Source organism: Condylura cristata, unplaced genomic scaffold (assembly GCF_000260355.1).
Source record: "Condylura cristata isolate star-nosed mole 26May11 unplaced genomic scaffold, ConCri1.0 scaffold00018, whole genome shotgun sequence".
In the NCBI taxonomy this organism is placed as follows: Eukaryota; Metazoa; Chordata; class Mammalia; order Eulipotyphla; family Talpidae; genus Condylura; species Condylura cristata.
Window position 1 is genome coordinate 41,003,226 of NW_004567119.1, and position 21,512 is coordinate 41,024,737.

The window sequence follows — 21,512 nt, forward strand, 5'->3', positions numbered from 1 at the left end:
TATATATATATAATAGTTTATTTTTACATCATTTTGTACTTTTTTTTTCATCTCAATTGTAATCCTCGTGTATTTCCCATCACCAAGGAGCCAAAAATTTTAACTAGAGGCAGGCCCTGGGGAGACTGTCTCAGAATCAGTCACAGCCCCTGCTACTTGGTTTCCTGTCCCAGCTAATTCTTCTTCTTTTTTAAAGATTTATTTTATTTATTTATGCATACAAGAGCTGGGGTGTAGGCCTGAGGTGCAGGGGTGAGAGGATTCACCAGAGACTGAGCGGGGAGCAGAACAGGCAGACCTATGACATACACTGCTGAGGGGAACAGTGGGGAGGCAGGAGAAGTCTGTTGCGCCATGTGAGTCAGCTCCCTGGCCGGGGATCGAACTGCTGCTGCAGTGGCTGGCGAAAGCTTCATAGTGCTGAGACTTAATCCCTCGTGCGACCAGGGACACCTTAATTCTTTTTGTTTTTGTTAACTCTGTGGATAGGGGCTTATTTGACTTGTTAAAAGTGCAAGCCACCCACAATTTCTTTTTTTAAAGATTTACTTCCTTATGCATACAGAACTGAGGTACAGGCCAGAGGTGCAGAGGCAGTGAGAGGATTCACCAGAGACAGAGTGGGGAGCAGAATAGGTCGACTGACAAAGTACACAGTTGAGGGGAGCAGCGGGCGGGCCAGGAGAGGTCTGCCGCGCCATGTGGGTCACCTCCGAGTGGGCTGGCTGGGATCGAACTCATGCTGAAGTGTCATAAGCTTCTTAGTGCTGTGCTTTACCCATTCGCCACCAGGGAGGGCCCCACCCACAATTTTTTAAAGCTGCAGTGCCCTGTTCCCGCAGAGGCTGTGCCATGTGAACTGGGGGCGCCCTGCTTCCTGGACTACTTTCCACGCCTGGTTTTTCAAGCACGCGGTAAACAGGCAGCATTTTTGCCCAGCTGTCTCTTAGCCAGGGACTTCTGTCACACTGCTTAGTGCCTGCTTCCAGAAATAACCTGGGATTAGAAGAGGACAAGTTTGAATAGCTGATTGATTAAGTGAGGGACCCGCCAGCGAGGCCTTAAAACCTGGATGACCCATTGGAAAGCACTCGTGACCTTGGGCAGGTCGGTCCTCTGTCCCCTCATCTGTAAAATGAGATGCTTGTGCACACCTTTTTATTTTTTTTCTTTTCTTTTTTTTTTTTTAAGATTTATTTATTTGTGCATACAGAACTGGGGTACAGGACAGAGGCTCAGGGGCGGCGAGAGGCTTCACCAGAGACAGAGTGGGGAACAGAACAGGCAGATCAACAAAGTACACTGCTGAGGGGAGCAGCGGGCGGGTCAGGAGAGGTCTGCCATGCCATGTGGTCACCTCTGGGGCAGGCGGGAATCGAACTCATGCGGAAGCGGCTTTAGATTCTCAGTGCTGTGCTTTAACCCTCTGCGCCACCAGGGAGGGCCGTGCACACCTTTTTCTAACTCCTCTCACGGATATGCAGGGGGCAGCAGCACCCCCTGTGCAGACGCCTCCCTGGGCCCCTGTGGCTCGTTGCTATCTGTGAGCTGCACCCCAGAGTCTGCATTCAGCACCGGTCTGCCCATGGGAGGTCTGGCTCCAGTCTGCTCTTCTGGAGCTTCTGGGGGCAGGGCCAGGGTGCCCTCTGCCTTGCACGCTGCCTGGCCTTCCCTCCTTGGTCATGTTCCTCTGGCTGCCTAGGGCTGTACTCAGCAGGACCTGTCTGTCCACAGGGGGCCTACTCCGCCTTTGTGTACAGCTATGCTGTGGAGAAGCCACTCTCCGTGGGACACAAAGTGGCTGGTTACCTCCCCAGCCTCTTCTGGGGCTTCATTACCCTGGGCCGGCTGGTCTCCATCCCCATCTCCTCCAGAGTGAAGCCAGCCACCATGGTTTTCGTGAATGTGGTAAGTGGCCTCCTTTTTCATTGTGGAGACCCAGGAGGGTCTCCTTCTGGTCTTACCAAAGCTCCAGGACATTTGCTTGGCAGTGGGCCCTGCCAGCAAGGTGAGAATGTTTAAGGAGAGGGCAGACAGGCTGGTGGGGTGGGCTGGAATCGTGGAGCTAGGCCCACTAGTGTGGCCCTGGAAAAGTCCCTTCCCTCTCTGGGCACCTGGTCTTGTGTCCGTAAAAGGAGGGACTGTAGGAGGTGACTAGTGTTGGGGTGGCAGAGAGCAGCCGCCAGGTGAAGGCCTGCCATGGTGTGAGGAAGCATGGTGTGACCAAGCAGCTGCTTGGTCCTTCCCTGTTCACCGTGGTCAGAGCTGGTCAGAGCCCTATGGCCTTGGAGATGCCCTTGGATCTGACCTCCCAGAAAGATATTTCTGCTTAGTGAGCGGGGAGGTAGTTTTGGTAGAGGCAGCGTTGAGGATAAGAAGCAGATGGGAAGTGGAGGCGTGAGTTGCGAATATTTCTGAGCTGAAGGGAGGAGTTTATTTGATAGGAGTTTGTAGGCAGAGGAAAGGCAGAAAGGATGAGGCCTATGAGGAGGGGAGTCTGTGGAAATAACACAGTCAGAGAGGATGGGGGAGCTTGGTAGGGGGGTCCTAGGACCCAGATCTGGAGCGGGGGTGACTGGTACAGAGCAGAAAAAGACCCACAGCCCAGTGACAGTAGGAGCACGGGCAGTGCTGGTCACCAGGCCCTGCAGGACATGTGGTCAGCTGCTAGAGAGAGGAACGGGTGGGCCCCGGGTCTGAGAGAAGAAAGTCCCAGACACCTGCGTGAGTGAGAGACTGGCCATAAGACTCCCCATTAGTGTGGAGTGGGGGAGGTCAGATTCTCAGGCCCAACCCAGGCTTGTGACTCCGTGTCCCCAGTGGAGAGGCTCCTGGGCCTCTGGCCTCCCTGACACCCTGGGGGATCAAGCAACTTGGGGGCAACAAGTTGTCCTAGAGCCAGTGGTTCTCACATGGAGGGGCTTTTGAAAACTCCGATTCCTGGCCCTTTCCACAGAGACCGCCTCAGGAGCTTGTAGAGGAGCCTGATGTCTTTCAGAGATGTTGGGGGTCTCTGGGTGGGCGCCCTGCGGGGTCTGCTGCGGAACTGCCCGGCACAAGCTCCCTGACTCTGTGATTGCCAAGTGACTGTCTGAGTTTAAGGCAGGACCTCTTCCAGGGGTGTTGGTCCTCTTAAATCAGCCGTCCCTGCTCACCACGCACGCCTGCGTCCACCAGCACTTCCTGGCTAGTGAGGATGCGCTTTGTGCAGGGCCTCTGGCCAGTGTGGGGCCCAGCTCCCCCGGCGCAGGGGAGAGGGATGGCGGCCTGGTGCAGAGGGAGGTGGGAGCAGAGCCTAATTCTCAGCATCCTCAGACTTTTCCTCTTACCAAGGCTAAAACAAGAGCCCTGGACATTTTTAAAATTTTTCCATTTAAAAAAAATATTTATTTATTTATGCATATAGATCTGGGGTGCAGGCCAGAGGTGCTGGAGGGTGAGAGGATTCACACAGAGACAGAGTGGGGAGCAGAACAGGCAGATGGGCGAAGTACACTGCTGAGGGGAGCAGCGGGCGGGCCAGGAGAGGTCTGCTGCGCCATGTGGTCACCTCCGGGGCAGGCGGGAATCGAACTCATGCGGAAGTGGCTTTAGCTTCTCAGTGCTGTGCTTTAACCCACTGCGCCACCAGGGAGGGCCTCCACCAGGCATTTTTAAAACTTCTGCAGGGCCCTCTCTGGTGACGCGACAGGTTAGGACGCAGCACTGTGAGCCTGCTGCTCCCCTCAGCAGTGTACTCCATCCGTCTGCCTGTTCTGCCCCGCACTCTGTCCCTGGTGAATCCTTTACTTTCCCGCACCTCTGGCCTGTACCCCATAAATAAGTGAATCTTTGAAGAAAAAAACTTCTGCAAGTCTAGATTAAAGGGCCTCTTTGAGGTCTTTGCCTGGAAATACATGTGGTCTGGTGGGGGAGGCGGGGACAGGAGCCACATCTTCAAAGTCCTGGTGTCCAGGCTGCAGAGCTGAGCACCCTGTCGCCGCAGGCGTGCTCAGCTCTGCTGGCAGAGAGGCCCAGGGCAGGTGCAGTGTGGGGTGGGGAAGAGGTGGGGGGAACAGACCTGACTCGATGCTGCAGGTTTTGTGTTTTGGTCTGAGAGGCCTAGGTTGTGCTTGTCTTTGAGGCGGGTGGGACGCCTTTTGGTTCTAAGCAGGGCACAGGATGCAGTCGGCTTTGCCTTTCAGAAGCACATGGCCAGCGTGTGAAGAAGGGAGGGTGGGGTCAAGAAGGGGGGCAGAGAGGGCCGCCCAGGCCTCACCTGAGAGCGGTCAGCACGGCGTGGTGCAGATGCCGGCAGGTTCGGGGTAGAGTGGACAGGACATGCCCTCTGATTGAAGTAGGTGAGGAAAGGGGGAACCAAGGGCTTTCAGGGAGAGGGGTGAACCCCTGGCTGCACGGGGAGTCTGGCAACTGCAAGAGTCAGTGGAGGACAAGAGAGAAAGTTCTGTTCGGGCCACATCATGAGTCACTAAACGTAGGCGTCTGAACACAGGTCGTGGCTGTGGGTGGGCTTGAGAGTCTGGCACAGAGAGTGTAAACCATGAGGCTAAAGAGAAAGGGTGCAGAGAAAGAGGCAGGACCCAGCCCCTGCCCAGCCCACAGATAGATGACGGGCAGGGGACCAGAGGGAGCAAGTGGAGCTGTAACTGCTGAGGACACCGGCGTCCTTGGTGTCTGTCTCTCAAGAGAAGTTCTTCTTTTAAAAAAAGATTTATTTGGGCCCTCCCTGGTGGCGCAGCAGGTTAAAGCACTGCACTAAGAAGCTAAAGCCACTTCAGCATGGGTTCGATTCCCGTCTGCCCCGGAGGTGACCACATGGCGAGGCAGACCTCTCCTGACCCGCCCAGCAGTGTCCTTTGTCAGTCGGCCTGTTCAGCTCCCCACTCTGTCCCTGGTGAATCCTCTCACCCTTCGCATCTCTGGCCTGTACCCCAGTTCTGTATGAATCAATAAATAAATCTTTAAATAACAAAAAAAGATTTATTTATTTATGCATACAAGAACTAGGGTACAGGCCAGAGATGTGGGGGGTGAGAGGATTCACCAGAGAGAGGGGGAGCAGAACAGGCAGATCTACTGAAATATGCTGCTTAGGAGGTCCTCCCTGGCCGGGGATTGAACCCATGCTGCAGAAGCTGGGGATTGCTTCACAGTGCTGTGCCTAACCCATTTTGTCACCAGGGAGGGCCCTCAAGAGAAGTTCTGGAAGCCCCAGAATGAAGCCCTAACATGACCCGCAAGGAAGTTCCCTGGGCAGCTACCAGGCTGCATGCCGTAGGGTAGCCGGCTGTGTCAGCCAGGGGGTCCCCCGAACAGTTTTTTTTCCTTTCACAGCAGAGAGGGGTCCTTTTAATTAAGTCCATCACTCCATCACTCCTCCAGATTCCGGACTGATTGCATCTACCCCTGCCTCATTCTTTTCCAGCCTGGGGGAAACTGTAGTTAAAAGACTCTTCCCAGGCCTCCCAGACCAGCTAGACTTTACTCCATCCTTGATACAGATGAGGGAGAGCCTGCTCTAACCCTACAGGACCACTTTCCACACCTAAGAAATGCATCCCGTGCAAACCATGACATGTCCACTGCATGGTCACCGGGAGAGACCTCCGTGTTGTCCCCACTGTAGAGAGGCCAAGTGTCCTCCCTGGCACAGAGTCGCGGGCCTGCAGCTGCCTTTGGGGGGAGGGGCTAATGGATGGCGATCCCTGGCTTTATTTTTCCCATGGCAGCAAGTGTCCAGGCCCTCTGCAGTGTGAGTAACTTCACTCCTGCGTGCTCCGTCCTCCTCGGTGAAGGGTCAGGTGGAGGCTGGAGTAGAAGTAACTTCCTGCACACCACTCCATCCTGTGATTATATTTCATTTCTTTCTAGAAAGAGGTAAACCCACCCAACAGATTTTCCCCTCAAAGCTATGGCATCTACAGAAGATCCTTTGCTCCCAAGACAATAAGAAAAGTCACACACAAATTTTACCAGCACTAACATTTGTCTGACTTGACCCTTGAGCCCCTTCCCTGCGTCCAAGTCCCCATCACCCCGCAGTGTAGCATTTCAGCTGCCCCTTTTTGCGAATTAGGAAGCTCAGAGCCAGCACCATCACCCACTTCAACGCCCGAGAGCAGGGCGGCGGGTCTCGTGCCCCACGTCTGGCGCTGCCTGGGTTTCTTTCCTGCACATTTTACGTAGGAACTATTTAACACGAACTTAACACATTTGTAAAGAATTTAGAAAAAGTTAATAAACACATGCCTGTGTGACGCTGATCCCCACTGACTAGAAAGATGGGTGAGCCGGAGCCCAGCGCAGGCATCTTCAGCCGCAGGAGTCTGAGCTGAACCTGGGGGAGCTGGTGGCCATCCCCCCTGGCCCCCTTGGGAGGTCTGCCTGTGGTCCCAGAGGAGGGGCTATCACAGCCGCTGCCACTGCTCTCTGGTGGACTCAGGGCCTGGGAATTCTCCCCAACCCCAGGCCCCAGCCCAGGAGGCCTGGCAGGGAATTGCCGGAACTGCTGAGGCCGGAGTTCAGCTGGGGTGGTGCAGTTTCCACACACTCCACAGGGCCGCGCCCTCGTCACAGCGCTGCTTCTGGGGCCAGAGGTGCCTTCCCGGTCAGGTCTTCCAATTTCTTTTCTTTCTTTCTTTCTTTCTTTTTTTTTTTAAGATTTATTTATACAGGCCGAGGTTGGGGAGGGCGTGAGAGGATCCACCAGAGACAGTGGGGAGCAGAACAGGTGGATCTACTGAAATATTAGAGGCCCTGTTGAGAAAGAAGGGAGGAAAATTTCTTGTTTTAAGGATTTATGTATTTATTTATGCATAGAAGAACTGGGGTACAGACCAGATGTGAGGGGGCGGGGAGTGAGAGGATTCACCAGATCAGTGTGGGGAGCAGAACAGGCAGATGTGCTGAAATATACTGCTGAGGGGAGCAGCAGGCGGGTCAGGAGAGGTCTGCTGCTCCATATGGGTAAGCTCCCTGGCCCGGGATCGAACTCTGTGCCGTGGTGGCTGCGGACAGCTTCACAGTGCTGCGCTTCAGCCCCTTGCACACCAGGAGGGCCCTGTTTTCCCAGTTTTACCTGCCTCCTCTCTGCTGCGGCAGGTTGGTGTGGTGGTGACTTTCTTAGTGCTGCTGGTTTTCTCCTACAACGTCATCTTCCTGTTTGTGGGGACAGCCAGCCTGGGCCTATTCCTCAGCAGCACCTTCCCCAGCATGCTGGCCTACACCGAGGACATCCTGCAGTACAAAGGTGAGTGTACGGGGCGGGAGCGGGGTGTGTCCTCTCTGTGGCTGCCTCCCTCCTCACAGAAGTCAGTGCTCTCCTCCTGGCTGGTGGGAGCAGTGGGGTGTCCCACTGCGGCACCCCCGCCCCCCAACACTGTGCCTGTGGCCTTTGCTTCCAGCTCACAGAGAGCAGTGAGCTGCTCTCTCCCGTTTTCTTATTCCCGTAGTAATGTCTTCAGCCATGGCTGGCATTTTGTTTGTCACGCTTGTGCTAGAAATTCTAAGTGCAAAGCAAAGCAGAGCTGCTTGGAGAAGCGGCACAGCAGAGGCCTGATAACAGAGCAGTGCTGTGCCTTTGTTTCATTGTTGCTGTTGTTGTGGAAGTGGCTGGAGCATAGCAGGTACGAAGTGTACGAAGGCGCCCTGCACCTGATTTGGGCGTGTACACGGCTTCTTTGATGGCCGAAACTAATTCTCAGCCAAGCTCTGTGTCTTTTCTGCAGCCTCCCGAGTGCACACAGCGAAGATCTTTTTTAAAATAGGTTCATTAAAAATAATTGCGTTTTGCTGAGCTGGCTTCCTGGTCCTGGGCTGGCTGAAACAGATGTGGGCGAGAGACCCGTGGGGAGGTTCACTATGGCAGTATTTACCTTGACTTTGATTTTGCTTTGGGCCAGTCCCTTCTGGGTGGACTTTTACCCGTGAGGGGACGAGTAACTTTGGGTGTTTGATTTAGAAACTATATTCTTTGTCTTTTCTGTATTGCACACTCATTGTACTAAAGTTCCTTTCCACTAAAAAAAAATTGTGTTTTGAACACGCAAGTTACCCCAGAAATAACGAGAGACGCCCCAGAGTGTTAGAAAGCAGTGCCGGAGCTGGGTTGTTTCTTCAGCAGTGGGGGGAGTTGTGTGTGGGGGTCACAATAGTGTGGCTCTCTACGGCCAACTCAACTCAGCCGCCCCAGTCAGGAGGCCCGAAGCCTGGACCTTCGAAATCTAAGGGTAGTCACTGGAACTCAGGCGAGCGAAGGAGCCATGAAGTGTGTCCCACAGCGTGTTAAGTTAAACAGTGAGTGACAGTGGTTGTGCCCCCAAAGGTCCCTGAAGTCTGTCATTTCTGTCATCGTCCTCATCTCTCACTGCTCCTGCTCCTAGTCAGGCCTTTGTCATCACTCAGCCTGCTGAGACTTCATGGTGCCCAGCTCTTCCCAGTTTCTAGTTTCCCTCTGTCGGGCCTTGCAGGTCTGGGCTTGTCTCCTGGCCTACAGGGTTGCCTCAATCTGTGGTTTGCACGCAGATTCTGCAGAAATGCTCACTTGAGTGCCCAATGCTGGGCCGGGCTCTGCAGGCCGCCGCTGACCCGGCTGGGGCCACAGGCCTTGCATCCCTGTGGCCGGGGGGGCGGGGGGGCAATTGGGGGGGCTGGATCTCACGCCTATCACCCCACTTGCATCTTCCTCTTCTCCAGCCTCTCCCTCCTCCCCTTAGAGCCTGAATTTTTTTTTAAGATTTATTTATTTGTACATACAGAACTGGGGTTCAGGCCAGAGGCTCAGGGGAGGCGAGAGGCTTCACCAGAGACAGAGTGGGGAGCAGAGTAGGTAGATCGACGAAGTACACTGCTGAGGGGAGCAGCGGGCGGGCCAGGAGAGGTCTGCCACGCCATGTGGTCACCTCCGGGGCAGACGGGGATCGAACTCATGCAGAAGTGGCTTTAGCTTCTCAGTGCTGTGCTTTAACCCGCTGCGCCACCAGGGAGGGCCTGAATTTTTTTTTTAAGATTTATTTATGCATACAAGAACTGGGGTGCAGGCCAGAGGTGTAGGGAATGAAAGGATTCACCAGAGACAGAGTGGGGCGCAGAAGAGGCAGCTCGACTGAAATACACTGCTGAGGGGAGCAGCGAGCAAGACAGGAGAGGGCTGCTCTGTCAGTTCTCTGGCCGGGGGAATCAAACTCATGCTGCAGCGGCTGCCGACAGCTTGATCGTGCTGAGACGTAACCCCTTGTGCACCAGGGAGGCCCTGGAGCCTGAATTTGAGCAGAGCAGAGTTACTTGTTCTCTGATGGCACCAAAACTGCCCTCCACCTCCTTACTCAGGCGCATGGGGAGGCCCTGCCAGAATGCCTCCTCCAGGAAACCACTAGAATTTCCACGGTGCCCCCGGCTCGTCCCTCTCAAGCCTCGTGTGGCCCCAGCAGTGACAAGGGCAGGAGCATGGGTCGGGGCAGCCCCTCCACGCTTCTGCTGTGTGGTCTCCTGCGGTTCGGGTCCCTTCCTCTCGCCATGTTTTCTGGGGTGCCCAGTGGAGATGCAGACACCAACTACCTGCCTCTCAGGACAGTTTTGTGTGTTAAGAGAAATGCAAAACACTGGCCTGGGCAGCGTGGTGGGCTGACACCTGGAGGGGGCACCCTCAGGCCTACACATCTGAGTGAAGGCGGGTGGGGGGTGGACAGTGGGTTTCTCTGGACTCACGCAAGGGAGTGACCCGTGTTGAAATGTAGCTTCATGGAGGAGGTGGGACGTGAGCTGGACGTGGAAGACAGAAGGAACGAGGCAAGGCATTCGGGGGGAAGGGCGGGGCCGGGACAGGCAAAGGCCCAGGGGCAGGTATAAACACAGAGGGCAGAAGATGATTCGCTATTTATTACAAAAACCACACACGGGCCGCTGTGCCAGTGTGAGCCGCGGGCGTGCCAAGGGACGAGCACTCGGGGCGCAGTCCTCTTCTCCTGCGCCTGCAGCTTCATGGGCAAGGCTGCCTGGTAAACAGTGGGGTGTGCGAGAGTGGGGTGCAGGGGCTGACGGGGCACAGAGAAACAACTCACCCAGGCTGGGGACTAGGGGAGGAGATCGCCGAAGGAAATCTAAATAGGGACCGAAACGTGTTTGCAGAAAGGCCTGGAGGAGGCACGTTCAGGAGGAAGAGAAAGGGGTGGAGGAAGATGAGCGTGCTTAGGGTATGAGGCTGGAGCGGCCAGGCCTGGCTGGAGGGGGCGGCTGGAGCAGCAGTCAGCGAGGAGGCTAGGTCTCCACGGGGGCGGATGATAAAGGGCCCCCACACCACGTGAAAGCACTTGGAACGCAGCAGTGAAGGGTGTGAGCAGAGAACTGGGCTGTTTCTGGCCTGTCCCTAAGCCAGCAGCAGGCCACTCACCGAACCTGTGCTGCATCTGAGCTGCCCGGGAGCGCAGGGAGGTGTGGTGGTGTCCATTTTGCAGAAGGAAGCCAACACCTGCAAACACTTGCCAAGCTCCCCCAGCTATAGGTGCCAGTGCTGTGACAGGCTGGCGAGGCCAGCTCCTGGCTGGAGGGGGGAGGCTGTGAGTCTTGGTCTCTCTCCCGCTGGGAGACCCCCAAGATCAGGGCTCTGCTGGCTGGTGCAGCCCCAGGGCCATGCCAGGGACCACCCAGAGCAGAAGGCTGCCTCAGGAGACCGGGACTCTTTCTGGAAAGGTGGAGGGAGTCCATTGGGATGGGCTCTGAGTGCCAGGCCGAGCGACTAGGAATTTACCTGGAAGACCCAGCTAAACAATGGAAGGTTTCAATCAGAAAAATGTAATGATGGGGACTTTCACTGCAGGTGCCAAGTGAAGACAAGTCTGAGAAATCTAATGGCTTCAAAGAGGGGGTTTCAGAGGCTCCCCAGAAGCCACTCGGACCGTGCCAGCTGACTAACTTGCTCTCTAACTTGCCTTCACTAAACCAAGTGCTTCTCTTTGGGTCAGGCTGTGCCACTACTGTGCTGGTGACCGGGGCAGGCATTGGGGAGATGACCCTGCAGATGCTGGTCGGCTCGGTAAGCAGGGGGCTTTGGGGGAGGCTGGGAGGGAGCACTCAAGGAGCCCCCTGCCAAGTGGGTGACAAGGGGCAACCAGCTACCTCCTGAACCCATGTCCCTTCCCTGAGGGGCCACAGAGCAAGCTGTGCCTGCTCTGTCTGTGTGACCTGCTTCTGTTTCTGAGCTGGCTGGAAAAGCTGAGCCTCCTCTGTGGGCCTGGAAGGTGGAGGGATGTGTAGTGAAGTCCAAAGCAAACAGCAGCTTGTCTGGGAGCAGGGCCAGAGGGGCCCGTGGGAATGTTGTTCAGGTCCCGAGCCCGGGATGGGCTTGAAGCTGCAGAGTTCCTTTTTCATCCCATCCCAGGCTACCATCGTCGCCCCACCCTCGGCCACCCGGCCCAGGGCCCAGCTTTCCTGTCCAGCCCCTGTCCTGAGCAAGGGCCAAGCCTGTGCATTCTCTTCCAACACACCCAGTCATCTGTTCATCAGAAAATCGAACTATCATTCCTGCCCCACTCACTGAAGACTGTGACATAGCCTAGTCACAACCCTCACGAGGACACCAGAACTCAGACGCTCGGCAACCTGCCTGCAGTCACACTTCAGTGATGCTCAGACCTCAAACTTCCATTCTCTACAGCCCCCCGAATTATTACTTGACTTCCCTTTCCTCTTCTTTCATCCTGCCTGACAGGGAGAAGAGCTCCCTCTTAAGAACCCCTCTTCATCAAAGCGCTGTGAGGTCTGCGTGCGTTTCGGTGTGACCTAGTACAGGGAAGAGTGGAGGGGCACCGAGAAAGTGGGGCTCTCTGGGGGTCACCGTTGACCGTTCCATATGTAATTTTGGCGTATGTTTTACATAATGAAAGTTTCTCCCTACCACCACCCCCCAAAACAAACTCTCTGCAAAGTTCCAGTGAGGCCTCACGGGTAGAGAAATACTTTGTAGGAGGGCAAGTGTTCAGAAGGTTCCAGACACAAGGCTCAGAAGGACTGCGGCAGGATCATCAGCTCAGGTCCTGCCTCCGAGCCAGGTTTCTGCCTCGTCCAAAAACAGCCTGGAAGCGAGGCCCAGACTCCCTCCCACCGTTGCTTCTCCGCTGGATGGGTCTGGACCTGACCAAAAATCCTGCTGGGGCCTAGAAGGTTGCTTCCTCCTGTGCCTCCTCCCCTGAGGCTCTGACAGCCTGTGTCTGTTTTCCCCTCTGGCAGATATTCCAGGCCCGGGGCGGCTATAGTTTCCTGGTGTGTGGTGTGATCTTTGGTTGCTTGGCTTTTACCTTCTACATCTTGCTCCTGTTTTTCCACAGGATGCACCCTGGACTCTCGTCAGGTAAGGAAAAATATCTGTTTCTACACAAGAGGAAGAAAATAAGTGTGTGTGTTTGGGGGGGTTGGGGAGGGCAGACACTATAGATCTTACTACGCCATGGACGCTATTCTGTTCCAAGTAAAATGCAAGGAAATGTTTATTTTTCTACAGCTTCCTTTCCCCTCTTCCTGGTGGCCATGCGATTGTCTGTGCTGGGCTCTTGGGGCGAGAGGGATAAGCTGACTCATGGCTTCTCCACCAGGAGAGGGGCACAGGCTGTGAACTCGGCTTCCTGCATCCCACCATGCTGGGTGCTGTGAGCCAAGAATCTCTCCAGCCTGCTGAGGGCACTGAAGGCAGAGGCCGCCTCCTTGGCTGGAACTCAGCCCAGCGGCCTAACCAGCCGTCTCTACACAGTTTAGGATTTTGATTTGAAACCTAATTTCCTTTTCAAAAAGTCCCCCAGGCCAAGTGGCAAAGAAAAGCTCCTTGGGGGCAGGGGGAGTCCCAAAGCTGTTCCCACAACCCTCATCTGCCCTTCCTTCCAGGGCTTTCTGAGTGCCCAGCAGTTAGCTCAGCTGTGTGCATGGACAGCTCCAAAGAGACAGTGACATCTCCATGAAAAGCAAAATAATCACATGAGGACTGCAGCAGACAGACCCACGGTCCTTTATCTCTCCTCAGTAGACATGCGCCCCCAATAAACACTCAGTTTAAAGGCCCAAAGAACAGGGGCCTCCCTGGTGGCGCAGGGGTTAAAGAACAGTGCTATCAAGCTGTCACTGGCTACTGCAACACAAGTCCAATCCTCAACCCCCGGCCAGGGAGGTGACCCACAGGACACAGCAGACTTCTCCTGTCTTGCCCGCTGCTCCCCGCAGCAGTGGAGTTCAGTAGATCCACCTGTTCTGCTCCCTATTCTCTCTGGTGAATCCTCTCAATCCCCCACCCCAAATTTCTGGCCTACACCCCAGTTCTTGTATACATAAATAAATACATCTTTTAAAAATGTAATAAAAATAAAGGCCCGAAGAATAACAGAGTCCCCAGAGAGCACCAGTTAGCACCCCGCTTCCGAGGCAGCAGGTCCAGTGTGCTTGGTCCCAGCACATAGAACAGAGCCTCCATTTAGGCCCCACATCTCTGATCCCCAAGCCCGGGGCGCGAGTCTCGACAGACACCCTGCACCACGTCTGCCAGAACTGAGAGCTCTGACTTGTCTTTGTTCCCTAATGAGCAGACAGGAGGCCCGGGAAGTACTCGGCGTGAGTGAGTGAGTAATGATGGGAACCACCCCGAGCTGCTGAAACATGCTACTGTTTTTCCTTTTGTAGTTCCTGCCCAAGACAAGCCAGGTGGCCTGGAAAACTCAGAGTGCTACCAGAGGTAAAAGCAGGGGAAGGAGGCAAGTGAAGACTTCCACCCTCTGGAGCAGCAACACAGAGCAGTGTTTAAGAAAGCCGGGACAGGAATACACGTGGCCTCTTAGTGCCTTGTTTTGGATCGTCTCCACTCATAGCTGGTTGGGTAGAAGACATTAAACTGATTTCTGGTACTGGGTCCGCCCCAGGCAAATCGGTAGCAGTCTCCCTGGCTATTCAAGTTACCTCCAGTCTTCCGTGGTTTAGGCTTTTGCGAAGAGCAAAGCCTGAGTTTGGAGATCACTCTTAGCTGAAGTTTGAAAAAAATGGGTTGACGTTGTAAAGCTTGAGGATGATTCACTACACAGAGATATATTTTAAATGAATAAAAACAAACCCCAGACTATTCCCTGGCATGTTAAAAGGACTTATGTACTTTTTACCTATTAATAATCCAAAGTCTCTCAGTTTGTACGGCTGATATTCGTTCCTCTGTGAAACATCAAAAGGAACTGCTCATCGTGTTCTCTGGGTGCACTAATTCAGTGGCCTACTGGGCTAGCCCTTACCAGCTTATAAAAGCTGATTCTTCAGTTTTTACTTTGAGATGGGTTGTGAAGTGCAGCCATTATTAAAATTTAAATTACAGAAACAGAATTAAGTTACAGTCAAGCAAAGCTAATAAATCTTCAAAATGCATCCCTTCCCAATCGTTTTAGGTCTCTGCTTTTGAGGGGACTCACTCTATTCTGTCTGCCTGGGTAGTACAGGAAGGCGTGTTTTTGTGCCTCTCTTCTCCACCCCATTCTCAGTGAGCTGTGGGAACCCAAGGTCAGCCAGACTGGGGTATATACAGCACAGAAAGTGACAGAGCTGTGCCCCATGACCTTCCCCCCGCCCTCCAGCCAGTTGTGGGGTGTTTATCAACAAACCTTGGCGAGTGATGAATGCTCATTGGCTCAGAAGCTATTGGGGAGAACCAGATGGATGTTTGACTTTTCTGTACTGATGTTAACTAGCTTAGATAAGGTCATAGAAATGGCGCTAAGAATTTCTCAAAAGTAGCTCATTTAAGCTTTTCATACTCTTTACAGATTTATTTTTATTTATGTGTGCATATAAGAACTGGGCTGCAGGCCAGCAGTGTTGGAGGTGAGAGGCTTCACCAGAGACAGAATGGGGAGCAGAACAGGCAGATCAACGAAGTATACCGCTGAGGGGAGCAGTGGGTGGGTCAGGAGAGGCCTGCTGCACCACGTGGGTCAGCTCCCTGGCGGGGATCGAAATCAGGAACTCAGGCCATAGCAAGGAGAATGCTGAGACTTAACCCCTAGGCCACCAGGGAGAACCTAAATTTTACATCTTCTACAGAGAAAATAACGGTACATGTCAAGGCCTTTTTCCAAAAGCTGGGGCTGCTGAAAAGTTCCAGCTGTGCACCGTCTATGGAGCAGAAGCAGCCACCCCGCTGCTGTAATAACAGCGAGAATACAAGCCTGGAGCGGGCACTGAGGTCTGTAAGCAGAGAAGCGGCCATCACAGAGCTGCTGTAGATACAGAGGCACTTGGAGCCATAAAAAGTGGGTCATGGGCCAGACCTCTCCTGGCCCGCCCGCTGCTTCCCTCAGCAGTGTACTTCGTAGATCTGCCTGTTCTGCTCCCCGTTGTTTCTGGTGAATCCTCTCACCCTCTGCATCTCTGGCCTGTACCCCAGTTCTATATGAATAAATAAATACATCTTTAAAAAAAAAAAAAGTGAGTCGTGGATCTCAGGGAGCTGGGCAGGTGGTACGGTCGGAGCCTGACATGAGCAGGCTCAGCCAGGAGCTGGGGGCGTCTGCGTTCACACAACCAGCCCCCTGCCAGCAAGGTGGTGAGAGCCAGCTGGCCGGCTCAGGCCAGGCCTCACCTCTTTGCTGCGTGGCCCTGGGTAAGTCACTGAGGACTTGCAGCCTCACATTTTTTATCTGTAAAGTGACATTAAAAAAAAAATTTAGTTATGCATATAAAACTTGGGTACAGGCCAGAGGTTCAGGGGTGGTGAGAGGGTTCACCTGAGACAGAGTGGGGAGCAGAACAAGCAGATAGATAAAGTCCACTGCTGAGGGGAGCAGGAGAGGTCTGCCAGGTCAGGAGAGGTCTGCCGTGCCATGTGGGTCAGCTCCAGGGCCAGGGATCGAACTCAAGCTGAAGTGGCCACGCTAGCTTCGTAGTGCTGCACTTTTAACTATCGCACCACCAGGGAGGGCCCCCACGTAAAGTGAGAACTTTACCCCACCTCAAAGGAACTCTGAAAGAGTGACGTGAATGTGACTAAAGTGATTACAATATGGCTCAGATGAGTCTCCTAATACATGTTTCAATTTGTACTTTCAAAACTTCCTGATAAGCAGCTTAGAAACTCTTCAGTTGTTTGGTACATATTTACTGTAAGTCAAACAATTCTTCTGCAAGCTTGAGAAGCTGAGGGATAGTTTCAACTCTGTTCAACGTGCCATCTGACTGTAGTGAGGGATGAGCCTATACTAAAAGAAAGCAGCTGTATTTTTCTTGCACTTTTTCAAGAAAACCCCTCTTAAACAGACTTAGAAAGAAGCATTGGCTGTACCTAAACAGATCATGATAAATATGTGAATACAGAAAACAAGATATCTGAGAGTACCTTTCCTAAATAAAAATGTAAAATTTAACAAGTGTGTTATCTATTATGGAGGACATTTGATCCTTTCATACAGCCTTATAAATAAATGACCCACTGCTCCCCCAAAGACAGGCCTCCTCCATAATAAAGGTTCACATGGCTGATACTCCAGAAGAGATGAAATCTCATTGACAGGTCTGAGAAGTCTATTCCCTCGTACATGTACTCAGGGTAGATGGGATTTCATACCACATGTTAAAATCCTTTGGCAGATATTAAAATTAAAAAAAAAAATCCTTTGGCAGAAGTAGGCTTCCCCCCAGTCTTTTTCTTTAAAAGCTCTGACATTTCAGAGCGCTGTAGTCAGCCCTGGCCCCAGGTCTCCCTCTGCTGCTTCCTAACGCCCGGCGTACAGGAAGGATCACAGTGACATAGGGCCTTTTACCGAGAATTCATTAATAATTCAAAAGTGACATCAAACACCTGTTACAGTCAAGACACCCATCTAGGTGCAGGATGCAGGGGAGGAGACAGTTTCCTGAAACGGACAGTATAGACAGCAGACAGATAAGTGTCACAGGCTGATAGATAATTAGGTGTCATCAAGAAATGATGGAGGAAACGGAACTGTCAAGCTATGCTGACATCTTGCTGGGGAGGTACCATTGGTGCAGAAACCGAAATGATCTTCAGGAGCAAAGGCCTGGGACAGCTGATCAGGCAGGAGGCTCACTGGGTGCAGCGCCTGAGCCCAGACACACCTGCAGCTGAGGGCAGAGCCGTGCAGGAGCAGTGGGGCAGGCAGACGGCAGCCAACAGGCTGGAGTAGCCGGGGGCCACATGGCATAAACTGTGGGGGGCGGGGCAATTTTTTTTGTTTTTTGTTTTTAGTGATATGGCATTGGGAACCGGGAAATGATACCTGAGTGACATGTTTGAAAGTGTTGCTCTGGTTGTGGGAAGAGACTGGAGCAAACGAAGCTGGGAACACCAGAATGCAGATGCAGTATACTAGGCGAGAGACTGCAATGTTGGCAGCAGTGGTTGTGAAAAAGATTGGATTAAAGGTTGTTTATAGACCTGGGGCACATGCCAGAGGTATGGTGGGTGAGAGGATTCACCAGAGACAGAGTGGGGAGCAGAACAGGCAGATCTACTGAAATACACTGCTGAGAGGAGCAGCGGGCAGGTCAGGAGAGGTCTGCTGCGCCATGTGGGTCATCTCCCTGGCTGAGGCTCGAACTCGTGCTGCAGTATCTTCGGAGAGCCTTATACTGAGGTGCTTTAACCTGTTGCACCACCGGAGAGGGCCTGGATTAAAGGTTTTTTTAAAAAAAAAGTAAATAAAAAGATTGGTTTATTTATGCATAGGACTGGGATACAGGTCAGAGGTGTAGTGGATGACAGGATTCACCACAGAGTGTGGAGCAGAACAGGCAGATGTATTGAAATACAATGCTGAGGGGAGCAACAGGGGGACAGGAGAGGTCTGCTGCACCACGTGGGTCAGCTTCCTGGCCGCAGTTTGAACTCAGGCCTTAGTAGTGATAATGCTGAGATAATCCCTAGATCACAAGGGAGGCCCTAAAGTTGTATTTTGAAAGATGGATTGACAGGATTTGCTGATAGACTGGGGACAGAGCATGCAGAAATAGAGGAATCAAGGGTGATCCCAATGCATCTAACTTGTGTAACTGGGTATAGGAAAAAGATATTTAACACTGGAAGACACTGAGGTGCTTGAATCAGACAGGTTCATTCATGATGCTGTTGTGCATGTTAAGAAGACCACTAGAAGTAAGTCCTGAACTTAGAAGAAAAATTCAGGTCTGAAGATACAGTTCAAGGTCACATACAATGTTTCAAGCCACTGAATAAGACCACAGAAGCAGTGAATTTAGAGATGAGAAGATTGTGTCCAGCCTGCTGGGTTCATCAATCAAGAGCTTGCAGACCCTCCCTGGTAGTGCATCCAGGTAAAGCACAGCATTATGACAGTAGCCACAGCCACTGCAGCACAAGTTCGATCCCCGGCCAAGGAGGCGACCCACCTGGCACAGCAGACCTCTCCTGTCTTGCCTGCCTCTCACCTCAGCAATGAACTTCATGAATCTGCCTGTTCTGTCTCTGGCGAATCCTCTCACCACCCCTGCACCTCTGGCCTATACCCCAGTTCTGCATGCACAAATAAATAAATCTTTAAAAAAGAATAGGCTCTGGCAGAGCAGGTGAGTAAGGAAACCAAACCAGAAAAGCATCAGGAAGTTCAGGAGCAGGGCTTCCCGGGAGGATGTGAAGGGCACCCCAAAAAAGCAGCGCCCTCACGCCACCAGGGAGGCCCCATAGAGCTTTTAATATTTTAAGAATGTACCTTGAATCTCCAAGAGATGATACCATTTCCCACTTAACAGGAGCTCACAGGCTCCTGCTGTAGGTAACATGTTTTGTGAACTCTGATTTTGGACACCAGAATCATCACAAGCATTTTCCACCCAGCTGTGCTGAACGTTACTGACCAGTAAAGGGCCATCTCGCCCCGGCTAGAGAGCTGCGCCCCAGAAGCTTTGGAGGGCACGCTATCTTGTTATTTGTAGCTAGAGACACCAAGCAGGCTTTGCTGGGGCTTTACCACCCGTTAACTCCACTTACCCCCATGTATTTGATCCACCCAGTTCTGAAAAGGCCTAATTTCTTTTGCTGAATGAAGTCTCCAATTTCTAATCTCAAAAACAATAGAAGAGAGCCGAAGTAAGCTAATTTGTGTCTTACAAAGACTAGAGTATAAGAATCTGATAAAATTTTTAAAGACTTCAAAAATGCAGAGTAAGATAAAGATTTCACACGGTGGATACTTTTTTTTTTTTTTTAGCTAGTCAGGTCTCCTGATTCTTTTTTATATCAACAGTCGTTTCATAATCTTCCCCTTTCGCTACCTGCCCCAACCCAGGCCTTAAATATTCTAATGCAGGTATACATCAAATAGTTGAAGGCCAGGCTTTAATGAAAACCATCGGGAAAACTGAACTCTCTCCTTACCCACATTAAGTACAGATACAAATAATGATACCGAGACACTACTTTAGTGGCAACGATTACAGGGAAATGAATAATCAAGTCAGAAAGTCGTTTTGTTAAAAATATTTATTTAAAAAAATACAGTTGTCCATATCTAGTTGCACATATATCTATTAACACATCTATATAATTTTGAACTTTAGTAAATTGCTGTAGTACTTTATCTTAAAGTCAGCTTGCAATTATACAAATTCCTCTGTCAGTTATTACATAAAATAGGTTTTTAACATTAACATCTTTCTATGAAGATGCAGATCACCCTTGCAGAATTTAACAAAGTGTTTGCGTAAAAGTTGAAGCTATAGAAGATGATCACCTGACTGATTATTCAGAGCAACCCCTCCCTATGTCTAGAGATGCATCGAGTAGCAACTATACTTCTTTTAAAAGCAGCATATTGTAACACCCTCAAAGTGCCAGCACACCTCCTCCCCACCTACCTAGACTCTGGGACTTTCTCGGCTGCACACACACAGATTCGAGACTCCGGCTAGTCATGCTAGAAACACTCCCTTGTTTCCCGACACATCACGCTGCTTAGCTGGAAGAGATGGTAGGTTTCCGTCCAGTTGCATCAACAACTCATGTGATTTTAATACATGTTAGTAGTGACACCATCATTTTAATTGCTTTTTGTAGGAAAAACAAAAAAGGTGACTTTAATACTTGTAGGTTTTCCCTAAAGTAAGTTACAATGAAGTCAAGATAAACTGTTGATGAATGACACTTGAGCATTCACTCACTCCTTTGGGTAGGTGTGTACTTGACTTGTATGCGAGTGTTCTAGAAATACAGAAGTGGTGGATACTGGGTATTATGAGAAATGTCAATGAACTGAGAGAAGTAACAACTGTCTTATCAGCTGCGTTGATCAAGGTCTGAGGAAAGCACCCTGACGTGTTACCACAGGTCCCAGGAGACACTGACAGAAAGAACACATCCCTCCTGTGTTGAACCCATAGCAGACCGGCGCTTTGCTCTGGGTGACAGATTGGGGAAATGAAAATCAAATTTATTATTTGGCATCATTTAATTTTCAAGTGAAGGCCACACTTGAAGACCTAGTAAGAGTCAGAGGATTATTTGTTCTTCAAATGCAAAACTATACGCTTTTTTCAAAAGCCACCTTGAAAGTTTGGTGAATTAAGAGTATACTTCCAAAAAAATTACAGTCAAAATTTTTATTCATTTCAAACCGAAGTAGCAAAATGACTGTGGACAGGTTTCATATTTACTCTCCCCTGCCCACAAAGATAAATGAAACTGCTAGAAGGCAAAAGTGAGGAAAGATTGACTGCGATAGAAAAGTCAGGATGGCAAAACTTAAGCGCCTCGAATCCTTTGTGTTCACTTCTTTCCTGCTTTTCCATATATGCATCTTCACTTCACTAGACTAGACAGGGAAGTTCATAAAATATGCTACTTTATCACATAAGCAACGAATGTAATGTACATATAGAGGCCACTGGTAACACTGCCCTGGAAAACAAAAACCATGAAATGTCTCAGGCGGTCTACGCCCCTACCTGACAGACAGGAAGCTAGACCATTCAACAGAGGAGAAAAACTTACATTGGATAGTTTACAAAGTTGTGTGTGAGCCACTGACTGCAAGTCATTTAAAAAGTGATACATTTCTACAAAGCACAATGTTAAAACGGTTTGCAAATTGTTGAAAAGCAACCTAGCCCAAAGGGCCTATTTTATCGGTCTAGAAGAATGGCTCATTAAGGGAACCCATTTTTCCCTTCTCCAAACAGCCTTAAATTCCAGAAAACATGAAGAAATAAACCTTACTTCCCTGTCCCCCCAATATGTAAGAAAAAATTTAACAAAATGACTATTAAGTGCTTCCAGTTATTAAAAACAAAACAGTGCTAACAATGGTGGCCCACAGTGCCAAGGATTTAACACCAGCCTCTGGCATTCCTACCCCTGACCTCCAGACACACCTGCGCTGGGCGCCGCCACCCCTACCCGGTCCAGAAGAGGCCAGGCCTGTCCTAGTATGGCTCCACCTTGGGAGGGACAAGAACCAGAAGGGGCCTTATGAGATGGGAAATGAGGAGAAGTGGAAAGAGCTACCCAGCCCAGGATACTTGGTAGTTTCCGC

At 51.4% G+C, this 21,512-nt stretch overlaps 1 protein-coding gene across 2 annotated transcripts in view; it reads left to right on the forward strand.

Moving 5' to 3' along the window:
• Window positions 1-14,834, forward strand: part of MFSD4 (major facilitator superfamily domain containing 4) — a 20,419-nt gene extending 5,585 nt beyond the window's left edge. Inside the window, exons 5-9 of one of the 2 annotated variants that reach the window (XM_012726732.1) lie at window positions 1,735-1,908; window positions 7,102-7,249; window positions 10,959-11,029; window positions 12,223-12,343; window positions 13,657-14,834. In XM_012726732.1, the coding sequence (XP_012582186.1) occupies window positions 1,735-1,908; window positions 7,102-7,249; window positions 10,959-11,029; window positions 12,223-12,343; window positions 13,657-13,712 (570 nt within the window). In that variant the 3' untranslated portion in view covers window positions 13,713-14,834. The remainder of the gene's footprint in view (window positions 1-1,734; window positions 1,909-7,101; window positions 7,250-10,958; window positions 11,030-12,222; window positions 12,344-13,656) is intronic. The other variant, XM_012726733.1, reaches the window with a different exon arrangement.
• The last annotated feature ends 6,678 nt before the right edge of the window (window positions 14,835-21,512 follow it).